At 45.7% G+C, this 23,320-nt stretch overlaps 1 protein-coding gene across 1 annotated transcript in view; it reads left to right on the forward strand.

Annotated features, from left to right (window-relative positions):
• RRP12 (ribosomal RNA processing 12 homolog) overlaps nucleotides 1-23,320 on the forward strand; it is a 1,372,062-nt gene that overhangs the window by 604,978 nt on the left and 743,764 nt on the right. The window contains exons 20-21 of the mRNA XM_069611582.1: nucleotides 8,211-8,304; nucleotides 8,847-9,005. Coding sequence (XP_069467683.1) covers nucleotides 8,211-8,304; nucleotides 8,847-9,005 — 253 coding nt within the window. The remainder of the gene's footprint in view (nucleotides 1-8,210; nucleotides 8,305-8,846; nucleotides 9,006-23,320) is intronic.

Below are 23,320 nucleotides of genomic sequence, written 5' to 3' on the forward strand. Positions count from 1 at the left end.
CTTGATCTTGGCTCTCTTCCTAGGAGGTGCGGCTGTTTCCACGTGTTCCATTGACTTTCAGGGACTGACTTTCAGGGACTGCCGTGGACTGCGATCAACTCAGCGGACCAACTCCGCGTACCGCTTTGCATTGCAGGCAGGGGTTTAGTAGATCCACCCCCGTCAGAAAACGACGAAGAAAGACTCTCCTAGCACAGGCAAATTCACATTAGCAGCCTGCCGTGGACTGCGATCAACTCAGCGGCTAATATCTCTTGCATGTAAGGCTTCCCTCCAAGCATGACACCTTTGTTCCACAGGCGTCAATGTTGTACTTATATTTTTATTAAGGTCTAGTTATCGAAACAATTTGTTTAAATCTTGGCATAACAGTGATTCTGGCCAAGGGAGGTGTCTACGAAGTCCATTATGGTGTGTATAAAGTGCTCAGCTCCAGCAGACAAACTATTCCAGTATAGATTGAATAAAACCATTGTTTTCGGACTTTTGGGATTATCACCCTCAATTTGTGCTGTTAAAATCTGAATATATGCAGTAGGGTTCTGAATTAATAATACCTTCATGTTAACTTAGTTTTATGGCCATAAATGTGCCTGGCATTGGTCTTCCTTTCAGTGCCGGGTTAAAGTATGCAGTGTATCCATCTAGGAGGGGAGCTATCCTTATCCAGGTTTCTTCAAGGCAGATGATGTTGTAATGATCATAATTCAATTCACCTTTTCTGAACAAGTGCTTGAACCCTCTTGTGTTCCAAGTGCCCAGTAGTACTAAGTTGTTTATAGTGCTGGGTTGGGGCAGTTATAAACCGTCCTTAAGTATCAAGGCATATGCCAGCCAATTCCATTTTCCTTCCTCGTTATTGTGATCTGTGCTCAATATTCCTGAGTGTCGTCCTTCTACCCGTTCGGTGCCTCAGTGTGGTATCTTGGTTTGCACGGTTCCAGTTCTGGTTGATGGTCTGTTGGACTCCCCCTCTTCATACCGGTCACCTTCTTCATGCTCTCTGGATTGCTTCTTTTGCTTTCTCCTATGGTCCTTATTAAACTCTGGTAAAGCAGAGATTATTTGCCTCTGATCAAATCCCAGACATTGCAATGGTGTTGCCTCATCCAGCAAAAGCTGTTTCACCAGGTTAGAGGCAGGGTATATTAAGACCTTGTCAAGCCTTTCTTCTTCCGGAAAGTCTATTAGATTCTCAGTAGTCACTGATCTTAATTTTTTGGCTGTGATGTAAAAGCCTTAAGATGTTTGTTCGCTTCATGGTTAAACCGTCGTCTATATGTAGGATCCGTTCTAGCCGCAAACAGTGTTTAGTGAAATTTGTCCTTGTTTGTTGTCTATTACAGGCAAGGATTATTAAATCTTGCTTTGTAACGTCTTTAACATTTCTATTCTTTTCCCACATTGATGTTAGGTCGTGTCTTTTTGTTCCAAAGTTCTGAAAGGTAAGGTCGATCTTTTTTCCACGACTGGTCCCAACGGTAAATCGAAGTTTATTTTTGAATCCACCCATTCTTTGTTCACTTTTCACCTCACTGTCTGGGTGCAGGTTTGTGATTTTTGAATGGATCAGTATATAGGTCCCCAGGTCTGGTTTGTTTAGGCATACTATTCCCAGGTCTTGGTTTTTGTTTGTGATCCAAATTGTCAACAGAGTATCTGCTGACGTCTGTCTAGAGTAGTAGCCAGATTACAGTCCTGTGAGTCTCACCTACATGAGATATTGTCAAAATGTGCTCTTAGGCAATCATTTTTTTGTATTTGGTCAGTGAGGAATGTTGGTTTTACATAGCAGATCCTGTATGTTAAGCTCTGTTAGTGAATTAAATGGTTCCTGTGGAGTGATGCTTCCAATTCTGCTCTTTTAGGAGCAACCTCCTGAATAAGGCAAGTGCTACCCCACAGCATTCCCTAAGGAGGGGGGGGGGTGTAAAGTGTTTGTTCCACAGTGCGAAAAGATCTTGTGATGGTACAAAGTCGTTCTTTGTTTAAATCATTAGCGGAGGTCCTAAACCTGACTCGTTGGTGTAGTTGAGTTGATACTACTTGTTTTACCTTGTTTGATATGTTCAGCGGGGGTTCCGTCTTCGGAGGTGTATCGTTTGCCAACCTCAAACGGTCACGCTCGTGATCTTCTGTAGGGTGGAAAGTGTTCATATTAGTTAAGTAATTTTCTACAACCTTTCTTTGTGCAAACTCCCCATTTGTACCATCCCCTCCGTCTTAGTGTGTAGGTAGAAATGTCTAGTAGGTCTTCCTCAATGGCATGGTAATGTCCAGAGCTTCATGAATGGGGGCATGGTGACCGATAGGGCGGCTACCATATTTGCATCAATGTTTGCCTGAACGTTTGGAAGGGCCTTTTCATTGTTAGATGCAGGTGTCGCATGACACTTGTGTGCAGTTGAAAGTGATTCTTCGGGAGATAAACTACTCTTTTGATGTAAATTTACCCCAGACTTTCCTTGAGAGCCTAGGTCTTGTATTAGTCTCATTGTAACGGGGTCATTGAAATTTTTCTTCACCAATTGGGTCCAAAATGTTGCGGTCTCCCAGACTGCTTCCCATGTTGTAATGATCATTCAAATTCTTCAGGCTAGAAATGTCAGTGATTATACTGTGTCAAGTTTTGTGCTGCTTGTTCTAAATCAAGGTCCACAGCCGTCATGCTGGGGACTGACATCTCTTTTCTCCCCAGTGAATATAATAGAAATGTGCCACACAAAAGAACACGTTTCAAGCGTTGTTCTCTGGGCATTGTTTGTATTAAAAGGAGCATCTCCCTGAATTTGTGTTCTATTCTGGTTCTATCTGTCTTGTGTTTTTAATGCCTTCCAGTAGGACGTAGTCTGGCACCTCATCCATTTCTCCTTCCACCTGATGGGTTTCTGTACCAAATGTCAACTTTGGTTGTGAGTTCCCCTAGTAGAATCTTTGATTTTTAAATGGTTCACTTATTGTAAGGCCCCTCGGGTGCCATATTGATTTATTGGAGAGCAAGCGATTGCCAGTTTCAATTAGGTTCCTAGTCGTTCCTTGGGCGGTCAACCTAGTAATTTTTTTAAATGGAGTCATGGTCGATGGATCATGGACCTTAACAAGCTTTGTCATGAACCCCACTCTACTGCTTTGGCCGTTGGACACTGCATTTCAACCACTCCTTGCTGTCTCTGTAGTTGCTGAGAGCCCTGCGGTTAGTAAAGGATCGAAGCCTTGAACGAGGTCCAGATTTTGCTTCTGGGTCAGATGATCCGTTCAGCAACAATGTTATCTCCGCTGGCAGGAATTAATTTCCACGTTCATATCTGTGTTCAATCGTCAATGGGAAATCAACTTTTTGTTTCTCAATAAACTGCGCTGTGCTAGCATTTATCTCAATAGAAATGTCGAATGGAATGTGCGCTAGGGTACCTAGAAGTGCTTAATGCTGCTTCTGTCCTTGCATAAGCTTGTTTGTCAATTGCCGTGAATCCACTTCCTTAAGTTGTTGGGAATGCGCTGATGATGGATTATTCGTTGTTAGAGGTTTGCTGCGGTCCGGACACTCTATACAGGCATCGCTCTGTTCGACTTCCACCTTGACTTCCATTCTTTGGGGGTGGGTCAGTCCTTGCTGCCTCTCCGCCTGCCACCGACTGCAGTGACTGCAAATCTCTACAAACCTCTGCGAACTATCCCTTGGCATACAGGTCCCCAACTCTTAGAAGAAGTCTGTACTACTCAATTAACTTTGGTAGAGTGGCAGAGCAGTCTGGCTTATCATAGGAGGAAGATGTGAGCCTCTGGGTAAGTACACTGTACCTTGTTAGTACAGTAGTTCAAAGAAACACAGATAATGTTCAATTAAAATATATCATTTATTAAATTTACACAAGGACGTCAGAAATATACGTGGTTCAGTTAACCAACACATTAAGGAATACTTAGTTTTCAAAGTCCATTGCTTCAGTGGTAGTTGCTCGCTGTAAAATTGTTGCAGAGTTTGACACTAATGTCAGTTCTACCGTATTATCGGTATGAGCGCACACTCACATTAAGACAAAGATATAAGGTAATTGTATTTAGTTAGCAAAACCACATAAAATGAAGTCTTTTAGGAAGCAAAACGGTTGGTCATACAGTAGCAGAGCTTAATGTTCTCGAGTCACTTTCTTGGCAAACTAAAACTTTTAAAGTCTAATCCCTAAATATATGCAAAAGTCATTTCAGAGAGGACATTCTTACGAAGCAGTAGAACAGCAAATGTTCCTTGGGATACTTTTAGTCTCCAAGAAAAGATACTCGAAGAGTTAACACAATGATTGAGATCCTGCAAAAGGACTCCCTAAAGGGACACAAGCCAGCAGCTTGGGTCAGAAGTAGCGTGGACACCTTCACGCACACCAACACTCTGGACCGACTTCTTGGTTCAAGATGAGCAATACCTTTCACCCCACAGTACCTTAGGTTAGACATATTTTATTTATTTAGATTAATATACTTTCAGCTAATATACTTTCAGCTTTGTATAGACAACATTAACAATTACATACAAATACACAAATTCAATTTATGAATTACCTTTAAAATAATCCTAATACATCACCATCTAAAATTCGATTAAAATCTCATTCATTATTACATTAAACAATTTAAAATTTCCACAGTTTGTTAGTAAAAGGAACATATAAAATGTATCAAATTACAATCATTGCCACTCATTAACAACTCCCAGTACATTGATATATTGCATCAATCATATTAAGATTTCAGGTATTTAGTTTGCAGCATACTCAAACTCTGTTCTTAAAATTTGGTGTTGCAATGATTCAATCACAGCACAACCACATAGCCTGCATTGCCTACTTTCTCTTGGCAGTTTTAACTGGGCCTCCTTAGGTTGGAAGAAATGCTTGTAGCTGGATTCTCCTCTGTGCAGCAGCAACTGACCCGGTCTCCTGATTCCTCGGTCTGGTGATGAAAGGAAGGACTCTGAATGGGATGCATCAGCAGCAGTCTTGAGAGAGGACCCTTTGCACGGATTTCCTCAGTCTCCCTTGTCAATCTGCGGTTTTGGTGCCTTTTTCTCAGCACCAACAAAGGACGATACTCGCCCAGTCGATCATCTTCGATTCTTGGGGTCCCGCACTCTGGTGAGGGGGCTTGAGTGAGTTGGATTGTGTCTCTGGATGTTCACCTGGAGCTCAGCAAATACTTGGACAGATTCAGCCTCTCAAAGACAATGCACTACAAATGGGTCGGAGGTCTCCTAGTATTTGTTAGGGAGAGTTCTCAATTGTATGCTTCATTCTCTCACAGTGAGACCCCCGGCACTTTTTGAAGGACTTCGGGACCCTTTTCTGAAATCCTGAATGAGTGGAGCCCTTTTCCACTCATCCATTCTTGTGGGCTCTATCTTTTGGAACTCTTTAATGGGTTTTACCTGTCCTATGGCGTCTACTTTCCTCCATACCTCTTTAAGGCATCTGTATTATACTATTGCAGCACACAGCTCCTTATGGGCAGTGTTGCTGGGGACCTTTTGGGTCCTCTTTAGAGATTCTGTTCTTTATCCAGAGTAACTACAGTTGTTCAGGATAGAGAGATACTTAGTATCTCTACTAACACTTTATATTCTGCGGGATTGTCACACGCCGCCTTATGTGGAGTGCCATGGGGATACTTGGTGTCCCCCTTCTCTCTGCTCTTGTGACTTTTTAGTCACATAGACAACCTCCTGCTGGCGGCTGTGGATGTGTTCTACCAACTATTGTGTGATTTTTCTACTGCAGGCTATGTCCATAGTCCCGGTAGTGCACAATAGGGGCACCCAAGTGCTAACTTGGGGGCTGCCTTCTTTTTTTTGCCATTTCTAGTGTGGTTGTTCTTTGTTGGCCCTTCTCCTACGATTCTTAGGGGAGATCTGTGTGTGTTTTGCCTTTGGCTGGAACCCTTGGTTGTTCCTGCCTGCCCGGACACACTGGAGCCTACGCAGGAAGTCGGGAGGAGTTTTCCACCCCCCTCTCCTTTGTCTGCCAGAGTGCCTAAATAGACCCAGATCCCACTGAGGGTCTGGCTGTCTTGACTGGACAGCCCATACACCCCTTTCTGTAAATTGCTGAGTGAGATTACAAGAGGAGTGTGTGCTGGAACTGCATATAATGTGAGGCTCCAGGAGTAAAAAGCAAGTCCACCACTGGATGCTGAAGTAAGTGAAGAAGAAAACGACCAACGACGCCTGCCGACCCTTTGCAACACTGTGAAGTGACCACTGCTGTCCTGACATTGTTTTCTGTGCGACCAAGGAACTCCGGAGGGGGCGACCTTCCCTTTGACTGGGACCAACCAGTCCCAAGACTAACTTTGAATTGAGCCATCTCCCGAGGTCCTTTGACTTTCCAGAGCTGCAGAACCCCAACACCAGGAGGCCTGCTTCCCATTTTAAGTTTATCATCGTGGAAAGGCCGAATTCGTCCAAGACTTTGCTGAGCCTTTGACAACACTCAGACACAATCCAACTCCTCCAAGTCCCCTCAACAGAGTGCAGGACTGCAGGAACTGAAGAAGATTGACTGGGCGAATTGTGTCCTTTGTTGGTGCTGCAGAGAAGGCACCAAAACTGCAGAACGACCAGAGAAGTTCATGCAGTGCCATAGGTCCTCCCTCGAGACTGCTGCTGAGAGGTCCCACCCATTGTCCTGCCTTTCGTCATCCGACCAATGAGGTTGGGTCCCGGCTGTAACATCAAGGAGCATCCAGCCATAAATGTTTTCTTCTAACCAAAGGTACTGTTTTGGACAATGGTATTGCTTAATTTATTCCAGAAAGTCGCTCCAGAGCTTTGGAGTGCACATAGAGGTGCCCAGGGCAACCCGCTCTTACCTCCGACCCAAGATGCTGCTTTTGTCCCTTTAGCAAGTACTTTAACAGGGTTTCCAACTTTGGTTAAGTCGTCTTGCATTTTTTATCCTAGAGACTAGAAAGTATCCACAGGACTTCTGCTGCTTTTAAAGACATTAAGCCTCTCCAAACCGCCTTTTAGCTAGTGTTGCATTTTGTACTTTAAAAGACTTGCTATGCGAAGAAACCTCTTATAGAATCTTAAGCTACACTAGTATTACACTTTCCAACTATTTTCCTTCCTAAAAATCACTATCTTGTATGTCTTTGCTAACTTAATACAATTACCATATCACTTTGTGGGTGCGCATTATTACCAATATTGTTGTAGACCTGTCCAACTCCTTTAACAATTGTAAGCATTCAGCAACTACCAACCAAGTAGTGCCCTTTTGAAAGTATCTAAAAGTATGCATGTGTTTTGGTTTGTTGTGCTAAATATTTAACAGTGAGTCCTGTGTAAATATAATCTATTTTAATATGATTGTATGTGGGTTTGATGTGCATTACTAATTAGTTTCAGTGTTCTTACCTACAGTTCACGTCTTCCTCTTATAAGCCTGACTGCTCTGCCACTCTACCAAGGTTCCTGTGTAGTACAGACTTACTAAGAGTTGGGGATCTACAAACTACTGGGATAGCTTACTAAAGTCTTACCCCCAAGTGGGGCTCTAGGAAAACTCCCCTAACAGTATTATGTGGTCTGGAAAGGCACAACACCGCAGGAGATGGCTCAAATTGTAAATGGTCTCGGGCTGGTTGATCCCACCAGCCAAAGGGAAGCAGTCATACTTTTTGGAGCTCCTCTGTCTAGTCGAAATCGGGGTCAGGACAGTAGTGGTCGCTTCACGGTGATGCAAAGTGTCTGCCGGCGTCTCTGGTCGTCTTCTTCGGTTACTTAAGTTTCCAGTGGTTGACTTTCCTGAGGACCTCACCTTTTATTCAGTTTCAGCACACACTCCTCTGCAATCTCTCTTGGGCACCAACCCATTGTGTACAGATTATATCAAGCCCTGGTAATAGCGACAAATTCCCATGACCCAACAGTTTGTATGGATTTGTCCAATGCTGTGCATTCTTTAAAATTCGCTGAAGATGGCTTTGCGCATTAATCCCAATTTGAAATACTTTCCAAGTTCTCATAAAAAGAAACCGAATTATAGGATGTGCATTTTTTAAAAATGAGCATACTAACTAAAATGTCTATATAGTAAGTTAAAAAACATCTACAAATTCCCTTTTGATTATCCCATGCTGCTTTTTCATGAATCTGCTTCTATTGAAATATTTTTCTTGCTGAATAATTCCTACCATTCTTCTTTATGGCACAGGTTGTCCATATTGGATTTGATTGTGGCCATGGCTCCATATGCTGATGAACCGTCTATTACACAGACATATCGTACCATTCTGCCATACCTTGAGGTGAGTACTGCCCCCATGAAAGGAAGGGCAGGTTTAGTACCTCAGCACTGCTACCTTGTGAGGGATGTGTGTGGTTCAGGAAATGTTTTGACAACGTATATAGATGTTGCTAAGCAATTTGGTCTGCCTTGGCCACACACTAGAGGAGGAATAGTTTACAGTTGGGGCCCCAGGGATGTTCAATGGGTGTACAAGTGCACTGCATGCAGGACAGCAATGAATTTTAAGCTGTGTTGCATGTATATGGCTAAGGTGGAACAAGATGCTGTAACCACTGTGCTCAAATTATTGATTTGTCTTTATTGGCAGCTTCAGCCTTCGCTAAAATCTTACTGCTTGAGCAGATATCTGATCTTGTACTAGTCCCTGCAGTCCTATGTGATTGGTTTTTAATCCTCATCATTGCCATCGTTGTCACTCTTCCTTCTGTAGCTGCACCTTTAGTCGATATATTTAATGAGTTTCCCACGCTAATGTTGCAAAAGGAAAAATGGTCTCCCTTCCAACTTCAGGCCCGTCTGTTCCATCTTCTTTCTTGGTAGAATAAAGACCCTAGTGTACAGAAGAAAGCTTACCGTGTGCTGGAGGAAATCTGTGGGGGACAGCAAGAGCCATGTAATGCTTTCATCAGCAACAACTTGGAGGATCTCAAGAACACAATACTGGGGTCACTTAAGAGTGCCTCATCACCTGCCAAAAGGGTAAGCAAAGAGCTCATCAGTGCTTTGGAATAGGTTTTAGCTAACTTTAAATAACTCCTACAGACTGGCCTTCACTGATCAGTTTTGTTACTAATGTATTTTCATTCACAACATTTTGGGAATTTTTTATTTGCAGCTTTTCTATCTCTTTTAATAGGAGCTATTAACTGCTAACTGTCTTGTGTGATTCTGATATAATGGGGAGTTTTTAACCTTTTTCACTTAACTCACTTGCAATTGAATGCTGGTGGATCCTTGGTGATATCCATACAGGCGATCCTGCCCCTCATTTAATGCCTTGAGGAAGCACTACTTCCTTTATACATTGTAGTGCAGGAAAACCTTGTACTCGTGCACAGCACTTAAAAGAAATCATTTAAAAACATGTGTGCAAGTTATTTTACCTCTGTGTGCCCAAGTGGCTAACCTCGTTGTTTAGACAGTCTTTTTGGCTCATTTACTTTGTTGGCAGTTTTACTCTTGGGAAGGGGTAGGAAATTGCTACATTTGGTTATTCTCTTTATGGGCCCTGGCCAGAGCCTGGGGAAAAACCTTTTTGTGTTATTGGAGTACTTGTCCCCATATCTTTTTGCATTCTCCTTTTATGGATCACAAACCTGTTTCGGGTGATCAGAAGGACCTCTACTGAAGTCCCCAGCCACTTCAACCTTTTTTCACTTGGCATATCGTTCTGGGTTGCCCGTAAGCCTAAGACCGACAAGAAGTGACCACAGTCTGTGGTACACTTGTGGCTCCCACCCACTGGTTGCTACTGGATGAAAGTAATTTATTTTATAATGTGCAAGGATTTTTTTCAAACAAAGGACCTAGATTCAAATTTTCCGAAGAAATGCTTTTGCACCACTTTAGAGAAGAAAAATGAATATATATTTTTCTGGTTTCTTTTTACATGTCCGACATGGACCAAGTGCAAGAAAACAAATAATTTCCATATATACAGAAACAGACCAGAGGATTTTTGTGAGCTCCATGTTTCGATCAGTGATTCTTTCTACAGAGTTATGATTCTGTGTATATTGAACTGTACAGGATCATGGTATTGGCCATACGGCTCCCATTCGAACATAAGACTTTTGATGTATGAACTAGCGGGCTTGAGTTTGTTCTACCCAAGGACCTTTCCTGTGATACACCCAAGTGTATCCTAAATCCTAGAAGTTGCTTGCAAATTGCTTGGACTGCTGAGTTACAGTTCTACACCAGTTTGTATATTTCTTGATTGAAGATTAGAAATAATAGAAGACAAACACAAGATTAATCGCTCCTGACAAAGGGAATTATCTCGAAACGCATCAAGCTCACAAATTATCTGGTCTTTCTGTATATATGTGAAGAATTCATTTTTGTAGACCTGCCTCTTCCAACGACGCATGCTAGGTAAATGAGCCACTTCATTTCAATGTGGGAGTTCAAGATGTTCTCCGTCTGGGTGAGATCCCTCTGCAGGAACAATTTCTATTTCTCCGCCATTAACATCCCCTTCAGCTGCAAGTACAGAAATACAGATAACTTCCCAACCTATAAGGCTATGCCCAACTCCTGTATGGTGATGAATCTTCCCACCAACCTGCTGTTGTCCAACTCTAGCTAACCCTGCCTCAAACCAACTTTAGTATCTTTCTAGGTTAGGAATATCATCCTGCATCTATGGGCCCATAAATGACTCCTCTGGGATGGCCATGTAGTGGCCCCCCACCATCCTGCACCCCCTCCTTCATATCCTCCGGATCAAGCCCAGTATGGGGTGCTCCCTGATGAGCTGCAAAACCTTTGCCCTCGGGACCCATAACCATTCCCCCACGGTCGCTTGTTTCAAATGCTGATTCTCAAGATACACCCATTGTTTATCACGATCTTCCCTCAGATGAGGTACCAGAACCCTTATAATATAGAAGCAGATCTGGAAATCCCTCCCATATCCCCTAGGTCTTTGGACCATCTCCCCGGCTAACCTCCTTTCTCTTCTCCCCTCCTTTCTCTTCCCAACCTACTCGGTTCTCTGGCTGGTCACCTGGCGCACCTCCAGAGCCTCACTGGGCCCAGGCTCCTCCTCCAGTTCTGCACTTGCCTCCGTGCCTCTGCACTCTGCTTGGCACTACTGCACCCGGAATTCGCTCCATGTGAGGGGCAACCACTCTGCACTTAACCTAGACTCTTGCTGGACTGGGTGCTCTTATCCCACCCCCCCTACCCTCGCACTTGCATGACCTTGAACATACAAGGCCTAGCAAGTCTGTCCTCCCTCTCTCCCCTCCCTTGCTTGGTTGTACCTGAAATACTCGAGCATAGGCGTATTAGTGTCGACCAACCACCAATCAATCCGAATTGCTGCCAGGCCTAGTACAGTAGTTTCTGATGCTTGTTAATCTGCTTAGAATCCCATGCTGTGCATATAGTCCGACATCTAGTGGTAATCGCAGAGTATTGAATCTTTCTTTCGAGGATCGAAAGGGTACGTCGACATGGGCGGGCCTGTAACACTATCCCTAATGTGACATGTAGTGTACCCGAATTCCTCACGCGTCGAGGTCTCTCAGATTTTTTTCCTCACAACTAGTTGGCTGCCTTATGCAGAGCTCGAAAGAGATGTAGTGCAAAATTAGTCACTTTTTTGTCCCACGACCGTTGGTCATCTAGTCTGGACTTGCATCTTCAAGTACTTCATGGACCCCTATGCCGAAGACTGCCAATGCTTTCGGTGATCGGTGCATTGGTCGACGCGTTTGACCACAAGGCCTCGGCCCTACGGCCAGGCCTATACAATAGGGAGAGTAGGGCCCAGTGTTTGATTCTCTGAGAAGGCATTTCCTTTTCCCAGCTCTTTCACTTTCTGGTCTGGCTGCCGCCTTTTACCTCTGCTATGGAGAGGACTCAATTTAAGTTTTCTGTCCTGTAACGGAAAATACCCTTGGAAGGACACCCATCACAAGTGCAATAGGTGCTTACCTCGTGACCACGACTAGCGGTCCTGTAAGTCTTGTAAACTTTTTCATTCTAAGACGTTACAGGATAGGCGGACAAAACGGTGGGTGGCCTACGCAATGCAGGCATAGTGGTTCACAATTATTCTGATGGGTATAGGCGCACATTTATTGTAATGGATTGGTGTTTTGCGATCAATAAATGCACCAATTGGTTTGTGTGAACACAATGTTATGTTTCTTATGTAATGAAAATGCAGAATACATCTATGGTTCTATGAGTGAGATGATCTAGTTGTGGTGGTTACTTGTACATTCATGGAATGCTGGTTATGTTGCATATTGAAAATATGTATTGTGTTGGTGTAATGGGTTTATAACGATGAGTGCGTGTTTGTCATTTCCGGAGGAAGTCTAAGATGCCTAATAAATATGGTGATGTTCAGTGGATGCCCAGATGAAATGTATGACATGCCTGGATGAGATATTGATACCCAGATGACTATTGGATGTCAGGAGGATATGATGTGCCCGGATGAGTTTGTATGATGCCAGATGAATTTTGGATGCCTGTATGCCGATGAAATTTATGAATATGCCGGATGGATTTTGCAATGCCAGATGAATATTGGAGGCCCGGAGGAGATATATGATATGCCTGGATGAGATCTTATGATGCCCAGATGAATGTTGGATGCCCGGATGAATCCATTGATGCCCGGATGGATTATAATTATGCTCACATGAATGTTGGATGCCCGGAGGAAATTTATGATCTGCCCAGATTAGATATTATGATGCCCGGATGAATCCTGTGATGCCCGGATGAATATTGGATGCCCGGAGGAAATTTATGATATGCCCGGATGAGTGTTGCGGTGTCGGATGAGTTTTGTGATGCCTGAATGGATTTCATGATGACGGAGTCTGCATGAGGCGGATGTATAGGAGTAGTGACACTGCATGTTTCAGGTTTGAAGTGCGATAGTGCCATGAAGTATCATATGAGCCCAGGTAAGGCTGGTATCAATTTTTATGATTGCCCAGATGGATGTAAGGTTCCAATGTGATGTGGATGCGTATCTATTGGAGCGTACTATGAGAGCGGTATAGTGCAGTTATATAAATTTAGCCAGTAAGTATATGGCTTTTTATTTTAGAAGTTGAATGCAGCAATTGTTCGCTGCAAGACTTTTACACTTTGACTGTGAAACGGACAAGTTTTGTCATGGTGTTTTTCTTTTACTCACTGTTCCTTTTTCGGTTGCATTGTGTGTGTGTGTTCTTGGTTATGTATGTATCTTTGCTTTCTTTTCCCACTTTTAAGTGTTTCTTTTTGGAGGCAGTAGGGGTGTATACTGACATTGTAGTGTAAGAGGACGAAGCAAATGACTGGTTTTCTGCAGAGAATGAGTGTGAACTTTGGTGGTTTCAGAGTGCCTGGTTTGTGAATCTTGTTTGTGTTTTCTCATTGGAAGGAAAGGGAATGTGTAGTATCTGCTTGCACTCGGTGCACCAGTGCAGGCAGTGGAATTTTATGGTGTCAGCTGGAACCTTATGGGTCATCAGAGTTCCAAGTCTGTCAGTTTGGACTTAAAGGAATGGTTCGGTCAAAAAATGTTATTGTCCCTACGGGTCGGCATGTGTTTTTAAGCCTAAGTTGCCTGATTTTAGAAAGATTTCCTATGGACCTTACCCGAGTTTTCATCCATTAGACGCACGGCATCAGGGCGTTGCCATTTTGTGATAATCCCATCACTTGCCCCATCGCCCTGGCTGACCTGCTTTTGCGGCACTAAATCATATCCCCCGCCCCTGAGCCTGACATTATCAAAACATTCATATTCCCAGCCTCTCTCCATGACGTTACTGTGCTGCGTAGGTAAACGCGCCCAGTCGTCTTCTACGCGACTTCACACAGAACCCGGAAACCAACACAGATCAACTCACAACACAGCGCGCCACAATTCGGAATATGAAACTGTACTTTCAAATCAAACAGCAACACGGTACATTTGGTAAAGCACCTTTATTTAACATTAAATGTTTAGAGAATATTCAGCAATTGGCATATTAAATCGGAATGTGATTTTTTTTTTTTTTTTTTTTTCTCCGCAAATCCTGTTCCGTTTTATCGTGAGTCACGCGCTGTTCCTTTCTGGTACACAGGGTGTTGGTTTTCATTAAAAAGAAGCACTTTGGTCGCACATTGGACCGCAAGGCTGTTCCATCAACTAGGCACTAGGCCAGCGTAAAGGTTGATATGTTGCTTCTAGCCGCTAGTACCGCGTAAGGGCATATGGGCCCTTGGCGATCGTCCCATAAGATCATCAAAGTGGTGCAGTTGTTTACGATAAGGTGCAGCTGGCGGTTGAAAAAACCATCTGCCGGGGTCTGAAACTGGTGGCAGTAGCAGTACCTGTTTTGAAAACATAAAATTTATAATTAGTCTCGCCAGCCGATCTTTTTTATTTGTTATTCATTTTATTTGTTACGGCCGATCTGAAACTATTTGCTTTCAAGGATAGTGCAATGGAGTATGTTCGGCTCTAAAATCAATGCGAAAACTAACTAAATAAATCGAGGTTAACACAATGAGAAACGACTGTCTACATGCATGTGGAATGTGGACCTGCATGCCCATGTGCCCCTCTACTTCTGACCCTTTGTACATCAGAGGGCATGCCACTACAGACTCCATGGTTGTCACTACCACCAGGAAGAGGGCTGGGTGTTGGGGAGAATTCTCATAAATCTGCTAATTCCCTTCATTTTAAAGACCCCCTGAAACTTTGCTGGATTTTTGAGGACTTGATTTTTTTTACATGGAAAGAGTGTGAGCCTTTCTCCCCCCACTCATGTATTTTGATGTGTGTTTTACACTTGTGTTCTTTGATTATGGAGTTTTAAATAAGTCCATAGGCATCATCTTTTCATGTGTAGTACATAGCACCCTCAGTGCAGTGACACGGGATGTCTTTTAGACTTCCCAAAGGTTTAAATACCTTGTCTGGGATAAAGTACTGTTTCCCAGAGAATGTAAAGTGAAATTGACTTTACTAGTCTTTCCAAATTCCTAGACCCAGCACACACCATTTTAAAATGGATTGCTGGAAGGGTTACATAGTATTCCATGTGTCTAAATGCTCATGTAGCAGTCAAATGCTACCCTTTCCTATTGAAAAGGCTGGTGGCAGTGGTTTTACAATGAACTACCATGATTTTTCCCGACGCGAGCACCGGTAGCTAAAAATCACAGGAGCCATGTTTTTCAAGATGGTACCTTAAGCCCCTTTGTTTGAACAGGTCCCGGTCTTCTTTTTTCGCTGTTTCTTTTTGGAAAGGTCCTAGTGTTTCTCTGCGCGGCAAACCAGGTTTGGTCCCTTTGTTCGTATACATTTGGTAGGCTTCAGGACTGAAGGCCTCCTTGTGGGATGTATTGACCCACTCAGCTGTGCTTCACCATATCACTTTGCTGCATTGGTGCAAGAAACAGAAAAATGGCTGCGCTGACACCTGTGCGCGCCAGGATCTCAAAATTGCGTTTTTACAACCACCAGAAAAAATAGCTGCACCACCCAACCACGCACATTTCAGGCGGGGGGGAACCAAGTACACACTGCAGCAATGTGCCAGTGTGCTCTGCAACATTTAACATGGAATTTGGTAAATGGGCAGCATTGCCTTGCTGAAACCCCAAAATTCCATTTTATTTAATGTAAACTTTTATTTTTGTTGGCAGAGGCATACAGACATCAGTGCAACCAGGAAATTCAATATGTATATAGAAGAGTACAATGGTGTACAAAAGCAATGATACATCAGTAGGTGGGAGATGAGACATCATGGGGCATCTAAAGTTTCCACATTTAACAGAGAAGTCTGGGAGGAATTGTCAACGGAAGAGTGCTCGTCCAGTCTGTTCAGGTAGCTGTTAAAGGCAGCCCATATATTTCGGGGGCGGGAGCGAGCAGGAATCCTAGTAAGGAACTCTTCTTCGCAATTACGGGACCATGCAAGTAAGTTGAACCTGGAATGAGGGCAGGGGCGGAACATTTCCAGTTTTGTAAAATACATTTTTTAGCAATTATACAGCTTACATTCAGGAATTTGGCCATGTTTTTAGCCCCTTCCGTCTGCCATACTCCAAACAGAACTCCCATTGGGTTGGGGTCAACAGCATCATTGATTTCGGATAGTGTTTCCAGGATCTTTTCCCAGAATGCGGCCAGGCTCGGACAGTCCCAGAACATGTGTAAATGATCGGCGCACTCCGCGCCACAGCGAGGGCAGAGCCGTGGGTCAGATCGCACAAACTCTGAAATCCTGTGCACGGTGTAATACAGCCTGTTCAACAATTTGTACTGTATGGTGCGATAACGGAAATTTAGGGAGACTCGGTGTGAGAGCACATCTTCACCCATAGATGGTCGGTGAGCTCCAGTTCCAGCTCGGACACCCAGATGTCCCAGGCCCTGGAGGGCTGGGGAGGGGCAGCAGCCTGCAGGAGTTTGTAGAGTGAAGAGACCACCCCACGGGCGCCACCCGAATTGGCGATGAAGGCAATCCCACGAGAATATGGAGGTTCATTGGGAAAGTTGGGCCAGGCATTTCGGAAGGCAGCGCAGAGTCTATAAAATTGTAGCAATTCCAATGCTGAGCCCGAGTGACCCGGCTTCCACGTCTGTGATGTTATGAACTGTCCATCTGGGTAGAAATCGGTTAGGGCGAGGTGTCCCAAGGTCTCCCAGTGTCGTGCCAGTGCTGTCATATGTGGGTTCCAGCCCTGGAAATCGTCCAGGCGGGGAGCCACTTGTAATATGGATGTTGCTTGGCGCATGATTTGAATATCCTATCCCAGGCTTGCACAGTGGATCGGGTCGATGGGCGAGTCCGGCTCATACCACCGGTGTAATATTAATGACATTGTGTTGGTAACTGCTGCAGCCAGGGTTTCCAGTTTGACATGGGGGCGTGGAGGCGGCCCAGGGTACCAGTAAGAAGCGAACTGTGCCTGTGCTGTGACCCAGTACCGCAGCATATCAGGTGCGGTGAACCCACCTCTGTCGTAGGGGAGTGTCATATCAGCCAATTTTATACGCACAGCGCCAGAATGCCATAGGAACTGAGCGCACAGCTTGTAAGTTTGTATAGTATCTCTTACCAGGCCAAATGGGTATGTTGGTAAATATGTACAGCAGTTTGGGGAGTAATATTACAAGTGAATGTCTCCCAGCGAGGGATAGTGGAAGAGCGCGCCAACGCGCCATTTTGGTTTCGGCCTGTTCAGCCGCGGCCAGGTAGTTGTCTGTTAGCATTGTGTCTTTGGTCGGGGACCAGCGGAGCGGGTATTCAGTGGCAGGTTGTAAAGTGGAGCTGGTGAGAGGGAAAAGCTTGGATTTAGTGTAATTTACAGTGAATCCGGAGTATGTGCCTATGCGGGTGATGTCGCGCAGGATTGGGTCGAAGTGAGCAGCAGGTTCTCTAATGAACAATAACGCGTCATCCGCATAAAGAGAAATCATTTCCAGAGCGTCCTGCAGCCGTATCCCTTTATGCGAGTGGTGCTCCCTGACAGTCTGCCATTGGCTCGATTGCCAGGGCAAACAGGTCCGGGGATAACGGACAGCCCTGGTGGGTGCCTCGGAAGAAGGGTTCAGGCCGGACGTCTGGGAGTTGACTCGGACCCTGGCCACAGGGGAGGTGTATAATAGCTTCATATATGCAATCATGTTGGGCCCTATGCCCATAGTTTCCAATACTAGCCACATGTACTTCCAGGACACCATATCGAAAGCCTTCTGGGCATCCAGTGTAACTGCCGCCGCACTCGCACCCTGAAAGGGGCCGCTAGGGGTCCCTCGTGCGAAGGAAACAAGGCAATGACCATACACGAAAAGATGCGCCAGACACGAGGTTTCAAATTCCCAATGCTAGCGTTTATTGCAAGCAAAAGATAGTATCAATTGGCCAATTCTGATCTCACGCCCCGCGACGTTAGTTTTCTAGACCTCGAGGGACGCAAGAGAGCGAATTACGTACATCAGTTACATAAATACAAAATGCATATCGTACAATCAGCAAAGTCATGTTCAACACCCCTCTGTATTAAGTTCCTTTGAACTCGGGATGACTATGGACATATCCGACGAGTATGACCATAATGCTTTCGATGTCTATTCTAGTAACAATGTGCAATTTAGAAAGTGCGGAGGGATCTTTTAGAACACGGTGGTTCTGTTCTTGGAAGCAATCTGCACACCGGGGAAGAGCCACATTCCAAGCTTTGCTATCTATGAGGTACTACTTGTGTCCTGGGAGCCGACACGTTCTAAGGGGTTTTGCGAAGGGGGGGCCGTAAGAGGAGCATAATTCAAGCCTTTTATTATTCTAACATATTCTACCATTGTACGAGACTGGCTGGCAGCTGTGAAGTGATTAAATGCCCTGCAGCTTCCTCCCAAGGCTACAGAGAGGGAGCGTGGGCATTCCTTTCTGGGCTACTCATGAGAAGTTCAGCAAACTCTTCAGTTCCCCGACCTTGTCCTTTCATATTCAGACAACAATGTTAACAGTTGAGCAGAGTAAGCAGAATCCGCAAGAATTGCAAGCTGCAAAGCAGTTTTTAGACAGAAAGCAATGAGCAATGGTTAACAAGCAAAATGGCGATTCTGCTACGTTTAAAATGGCCGCTTGTTGGTCAAGCATAACAGTCTAGATTTCTATAATTCGGTGCATAAGACGGTTGGCCTACGGCCATCAAGTTACGTCTATCATTCAAATGAAGGGTATTCATTTTTCCAGATTGACAACCTTGATCAATTTGTGACATGACATTGAGCAGCCTTCTAATATTATGGGACGTGGATCTTCCGGCCACAAAGCCTGACTGGTCATAATGGACCATATATGACATGACCAGAAGGAAGCGATTAGCAATTACTTTGGCAAAGATTTTAGTGTCCAGATTCATTAGTGAGAGGGGCCTGTAAGAACCGCACTCATCGCTGGGCTTACCGGGCTTGAGCAGGACCATAATGACGGCCTTGCGTGGTGTTGGGGGAAGGGACCCAAGACGAAGCGACTCGTTCCGTACTTCAAGTAACCTGGGGGCCAATATAGCTACATGCTCCTGGTAAAATTCTGTATTAGCCCTGTCAGGGCCCAGCGCCTTTCCCTTAGGGAAACTGGATATGGCCTCAACTATTTCGTCAAATAGGATTGGGGAGTCGAGTTGGTCTCTGGTTGCGGAGGAGATGCAGGTAGTAGGTGTATGTTCGAGTAGGTCTTGCATGCGGGAATCGCTGTGCTCGGGGGGGGGGGGGGGGGGAGGTTTGAGAATATAGTTCCGCGTAGAAGTCCGTAAAGACCTCCAGGATCTGCTGGTCGGACCATTTTACTACCCCCTGGCAGTCCCTGACACAAGTGATCTGGGTTTGGCCCCACTCACCCCCCGCCAAGGCAGCCAGTGTTCTGCCAGGTCTATCGCCCTCTCCGTATTTCCGCGCAGCTTGTGGGCGGCTTAAGTACTGCACTTCCCTAATGGCCTGTTCATTGAAAAATTGGAGTTCTTTGCTAATTTGGGAGAGAGTAGCAGGGTCAGCTGACATCGGGTGGGCTCGCTCTAGGTCGCGTAGTTTGGCTTCGGACCGGGTGAGGGCTGCTCTTATGGTTTTGAGGACTCCCGACTCTCTAGAAATGGACATTCCCCTGATAAAGGCTTTGAAGGCGTTCCAACAGACTTCCAAGGTGGTGTACTGGGACATATTGTACTCCAAATAGGACTGGAATCGGCAAGGATGTCTGCCTCGAAGACAATGTCTTGCAGGGCGTAGGACTTAAATCGCCATGTGTGGATGGTAGGGGCCGGTATACCCAGTTCCAGGGTTATCAAAATCGGTGAATGATCCGACAGAGTGCGTGCGAGTATCTGTTTCTGCTACTCTACCCAGCATTGCGCTTGACAATAGAAACATGTCAATTCTGGAGGAGCTGTCGTGTACCGAAGAGTAGAGAGTGTACTTGCGTGCTTGTGGATGCAGTGCCCTCCATGCGTCTCGAAGATCAAGTGTTTTGCAATGTGCCAGGAGCTTGCGCGCTGCGCCGGACAGGGGTCTAGGGGCTATGCCCGTTCTGTCCAGCATAGTGTCCAATATGAAATTCATATTCCCACCCCCCAAATGATCTGCACCCCCACATAGCCGAGCAATATGGATACCACCAGGTCGTCAAAGTCGGGGGAGTCTACATTGGGGCCATAGGTATTTACCAACAGGTATTCTCTGTTAGCTATCGCGCTGTGCAATATAATGTATCTTCCCTCCGGCGATTTGTGGACCATTGTCAGCACCCCTCTGGCACGTGTGGAGTACGAGGTGGAGTATCTATGGGGTCCCCATGATGGTGCCATACATTTAGTCAGAGGGCTCGTAGAATGAGTCTCCTGTAGGAGTAATATTTTGCAGCCATGTCTGTTAGCGTAGGTCATAATTTTACGAGCCTTGGTATAATTACTCAAGCCCCGTATGTTCCAGGACAACACTGTTATGGGCATTCTAAGAGTCTAGTGAACATCCCACCACTGTTGTCGTGAAGTATATTTATGGTGGGATCCGCCTATGCGTGGCCCCCCCGACATCTCGTAGTCTGCCTCTGCCTTTTTCAATACTGTTTCGCAACCCAGCCCTTCCCCCTCCCGCATAACCCCATCCTGGAGGGGCAGTGTCGCACCTCCCCCCTGCCACCAAAACCCCCCATGGAACAGGGGAAAAAAGGCAGAGCCCAACATGGGTCCGCTTTATTTTCTGCCCAACCGGGGCCAGAACCTACCATCAAATTAACAAGACGGAACCTTGCAATTGCAGTGGGGAGCACTGTTGCCGTGTGGGGGCACTTACGCCAATAAAAATGACATATAGTGGCCTGCGGTACATTGAACTGACATAAGCATAGTAATGGTTCCTGACCCACATAACCTGAGACAGAGTAAAGAAGATCTGATCAAAAAGGCAGGGCTCCTCTCACATAAGTAGTCAATACTCGGGCTTGTGGTTGCAGGCAAGTAAGTCACCAGTGCAAGAATGAGTCGGTGATGGCAAGTAAAGAAAGGATGGCGAAGAACTGCCCATAGGCACAGGTGGTGAACTTGCCAATTCTGTTAATCTCAGGCGATGAATGCATACATATAGGTGAACCAATAGGTTACATTGCCATCAACACATGGATGAACAAACAATAATGAGCAGATTAATGAGACTCGAGGTGATTAGAGAAAAAGACAGGGAGCACGGACAATGAGAAACCATGCGCAGGACAACCTCCTCGCAGGGCAGTCGAAGGGTATGGACCCTGTCTCTGTAGCCGAGAATTCTAGTGTACATCATTGCCATTTGCGCATCAATAGGCAAAGGTTGACAGGATAGGCAAAGGAGTAAAGGCGAATCAGGGTTAATCATCCTCAGCAGGGGCCTAGTGTTGGGAAGGGGATTTTGTGATTCAATAAACTTCATCGCCTCATCCGGAACAGTGAAAAAGTAGAGTTTGCCATTATGGGTGATTTTGAGGCGGGCCGGGACGGGAACAATATAGCGTAGGGTACATTGCGTTCTCTGAGCAGCTTGTTTTTTTACACCTAGGAATTGGCGCCTTTCTTGTTGTACCCCCACCGAGAAATCGGGGAAGATCCTGATAGTGTGGCCCTCCAGGCGTAATTCCCCTTTCTCGCGCGCAAGACGCAGAATGAGGTCTCTGTCGCAGTAGTTGAGAATTCGAGCAATGATAGGCCTGGGGAAGTCACCTGGTTTAGGCCGCGGCGATAGGGCCCGATGGGCTCGCTCAACAGTGAAATATGGTGACAAGGCCGGGTTACGAAGTAAGTCTTTGAGTAAATTCCCGACCGCGTCTTCCATGCGACCTTTGAGGGTGTTTTTGGGCACACCAACTAGGCGAAGGTTGTTCCTGCGTGAGCGAGACTCCAAGTCGTCACACTTACGGTCTTCATATCCTGTCGGGGGATCTTCTGTCGTGTCAGGCGCAGAGGCAGCACGAACACCTGCCTCCCCTTAAGGTCTTGGCACCTGGACCCGATGGGAAACACAGGATACCGCAACCCGTCGGGGAAAGAGGGTTAGGGTCCGTTGAGTGGATGGGTACGGGGTAGTAGGATCACCGGGAAAAGGATCAGGGAGATGTTATGGATGGGAATAGGGAAATTAGGGAAAGATGCTCCTCGGCTCCTGCCGCCCCATCCACTGGTTATTCTTGTGATGAGTTCTCCGCCCACTCATGCTACACACATTCACACTGTTGACCAGTAATTGGGTGCCTTTGTTGTGGAGCCTGGAACCACTACTAGAGCTTTTGCTTGGAGCTCTCAACCACGCTACATTCCCCCCAAAACACTGCGTTAGTATGAGTCTTTTGCCGTCACTGCAGTAGCTGCATGCAGTTTAAAGACTCGTGCTAACGTGCACTGTTACACGGCATCCTTGTCATCACATTGCACCTTGTGACATTACAGAGTACATTAGCAAAGGATCAGAAATGTACTTAGCTGCTGATCGTAGTCTTGTTCTCTTTCTCAACACAAGGATGTCCCAAGTGACCCGTAGGAGGCTCCGCTGAAAATACCAAAAAACACAATAAGCGTGTGCTGGGTCTACTATACGTTCTCACACTGTTTGTGTCCCCAAACTGTGGGCCAACAAGACCCGCTTGTGTGCTTGAGTCGGGTTGTCTTCACCCGATGCTCCGCACCCGCGCCTCCTGCCCTGCCCCGCCCCGCTGGATCACCAGAAGTACACGTTCCAGGTTGCCTCACCCGGAATGTACTTGAGCTACACTCAGTCTCCCCTATGCACTCTGCATGCAGGTTAATGTTCGATCATGCGTTGCGGACTGAGCCGCCAAGTATGTCTGCCAGGTCCGCGACCTCGATCGCTTCGTTAGTCTTTCTTTCCACACACAGTATTATTCAAAAGCACTTATCTGTATGCTGGTGCGGGGCCTGTGAGTTCAGGTGGGCGGAATGCCCCGCGAAGACTGGCCCTGAGCGGAGCGCTGGGAAACACGTCCGATCTCCTCAGAAGCCGGAATAGCAAGCGAAGAAGCGTGGGCGCGGCTGGCGCATGCACGGTTTGTTGGGCGCGGCTCGCGTATGGTGGTTCTTCTCCCGGCAGGCTTGTGAAGCACACGGCCTGCTGGGAAATGTAGTCTCTTTAGGATTCTGAGTCCCTGCATACTTTGCCTGCAACATGGATGGAAAATCCTGCTTATATACTGCATATAAGGTTTCTTCAAATGATTACAGGGTTTTGGTGATTAGGGAGCATATGTTTACTACAAGAAGTGTTGCTAACCTGCCCAGCCCTGACA

The sequence above is a fragment of the Ambystoma mexicanum genome, chromosome 8 (genome assembly GCF_040938575.1).
Source record: "Ambystoma mexicanum isolate Mex_15411 chromosome 8, UKY_AmexF1_1, whole genome shotgun sequence".
NCBI classification, from domain to species: Eukaryota; Metazoa; Chordata; class Amphibia; order Caudata; family Ambystomatidae; genus Ambystoma; species Ambystoma mexicanum.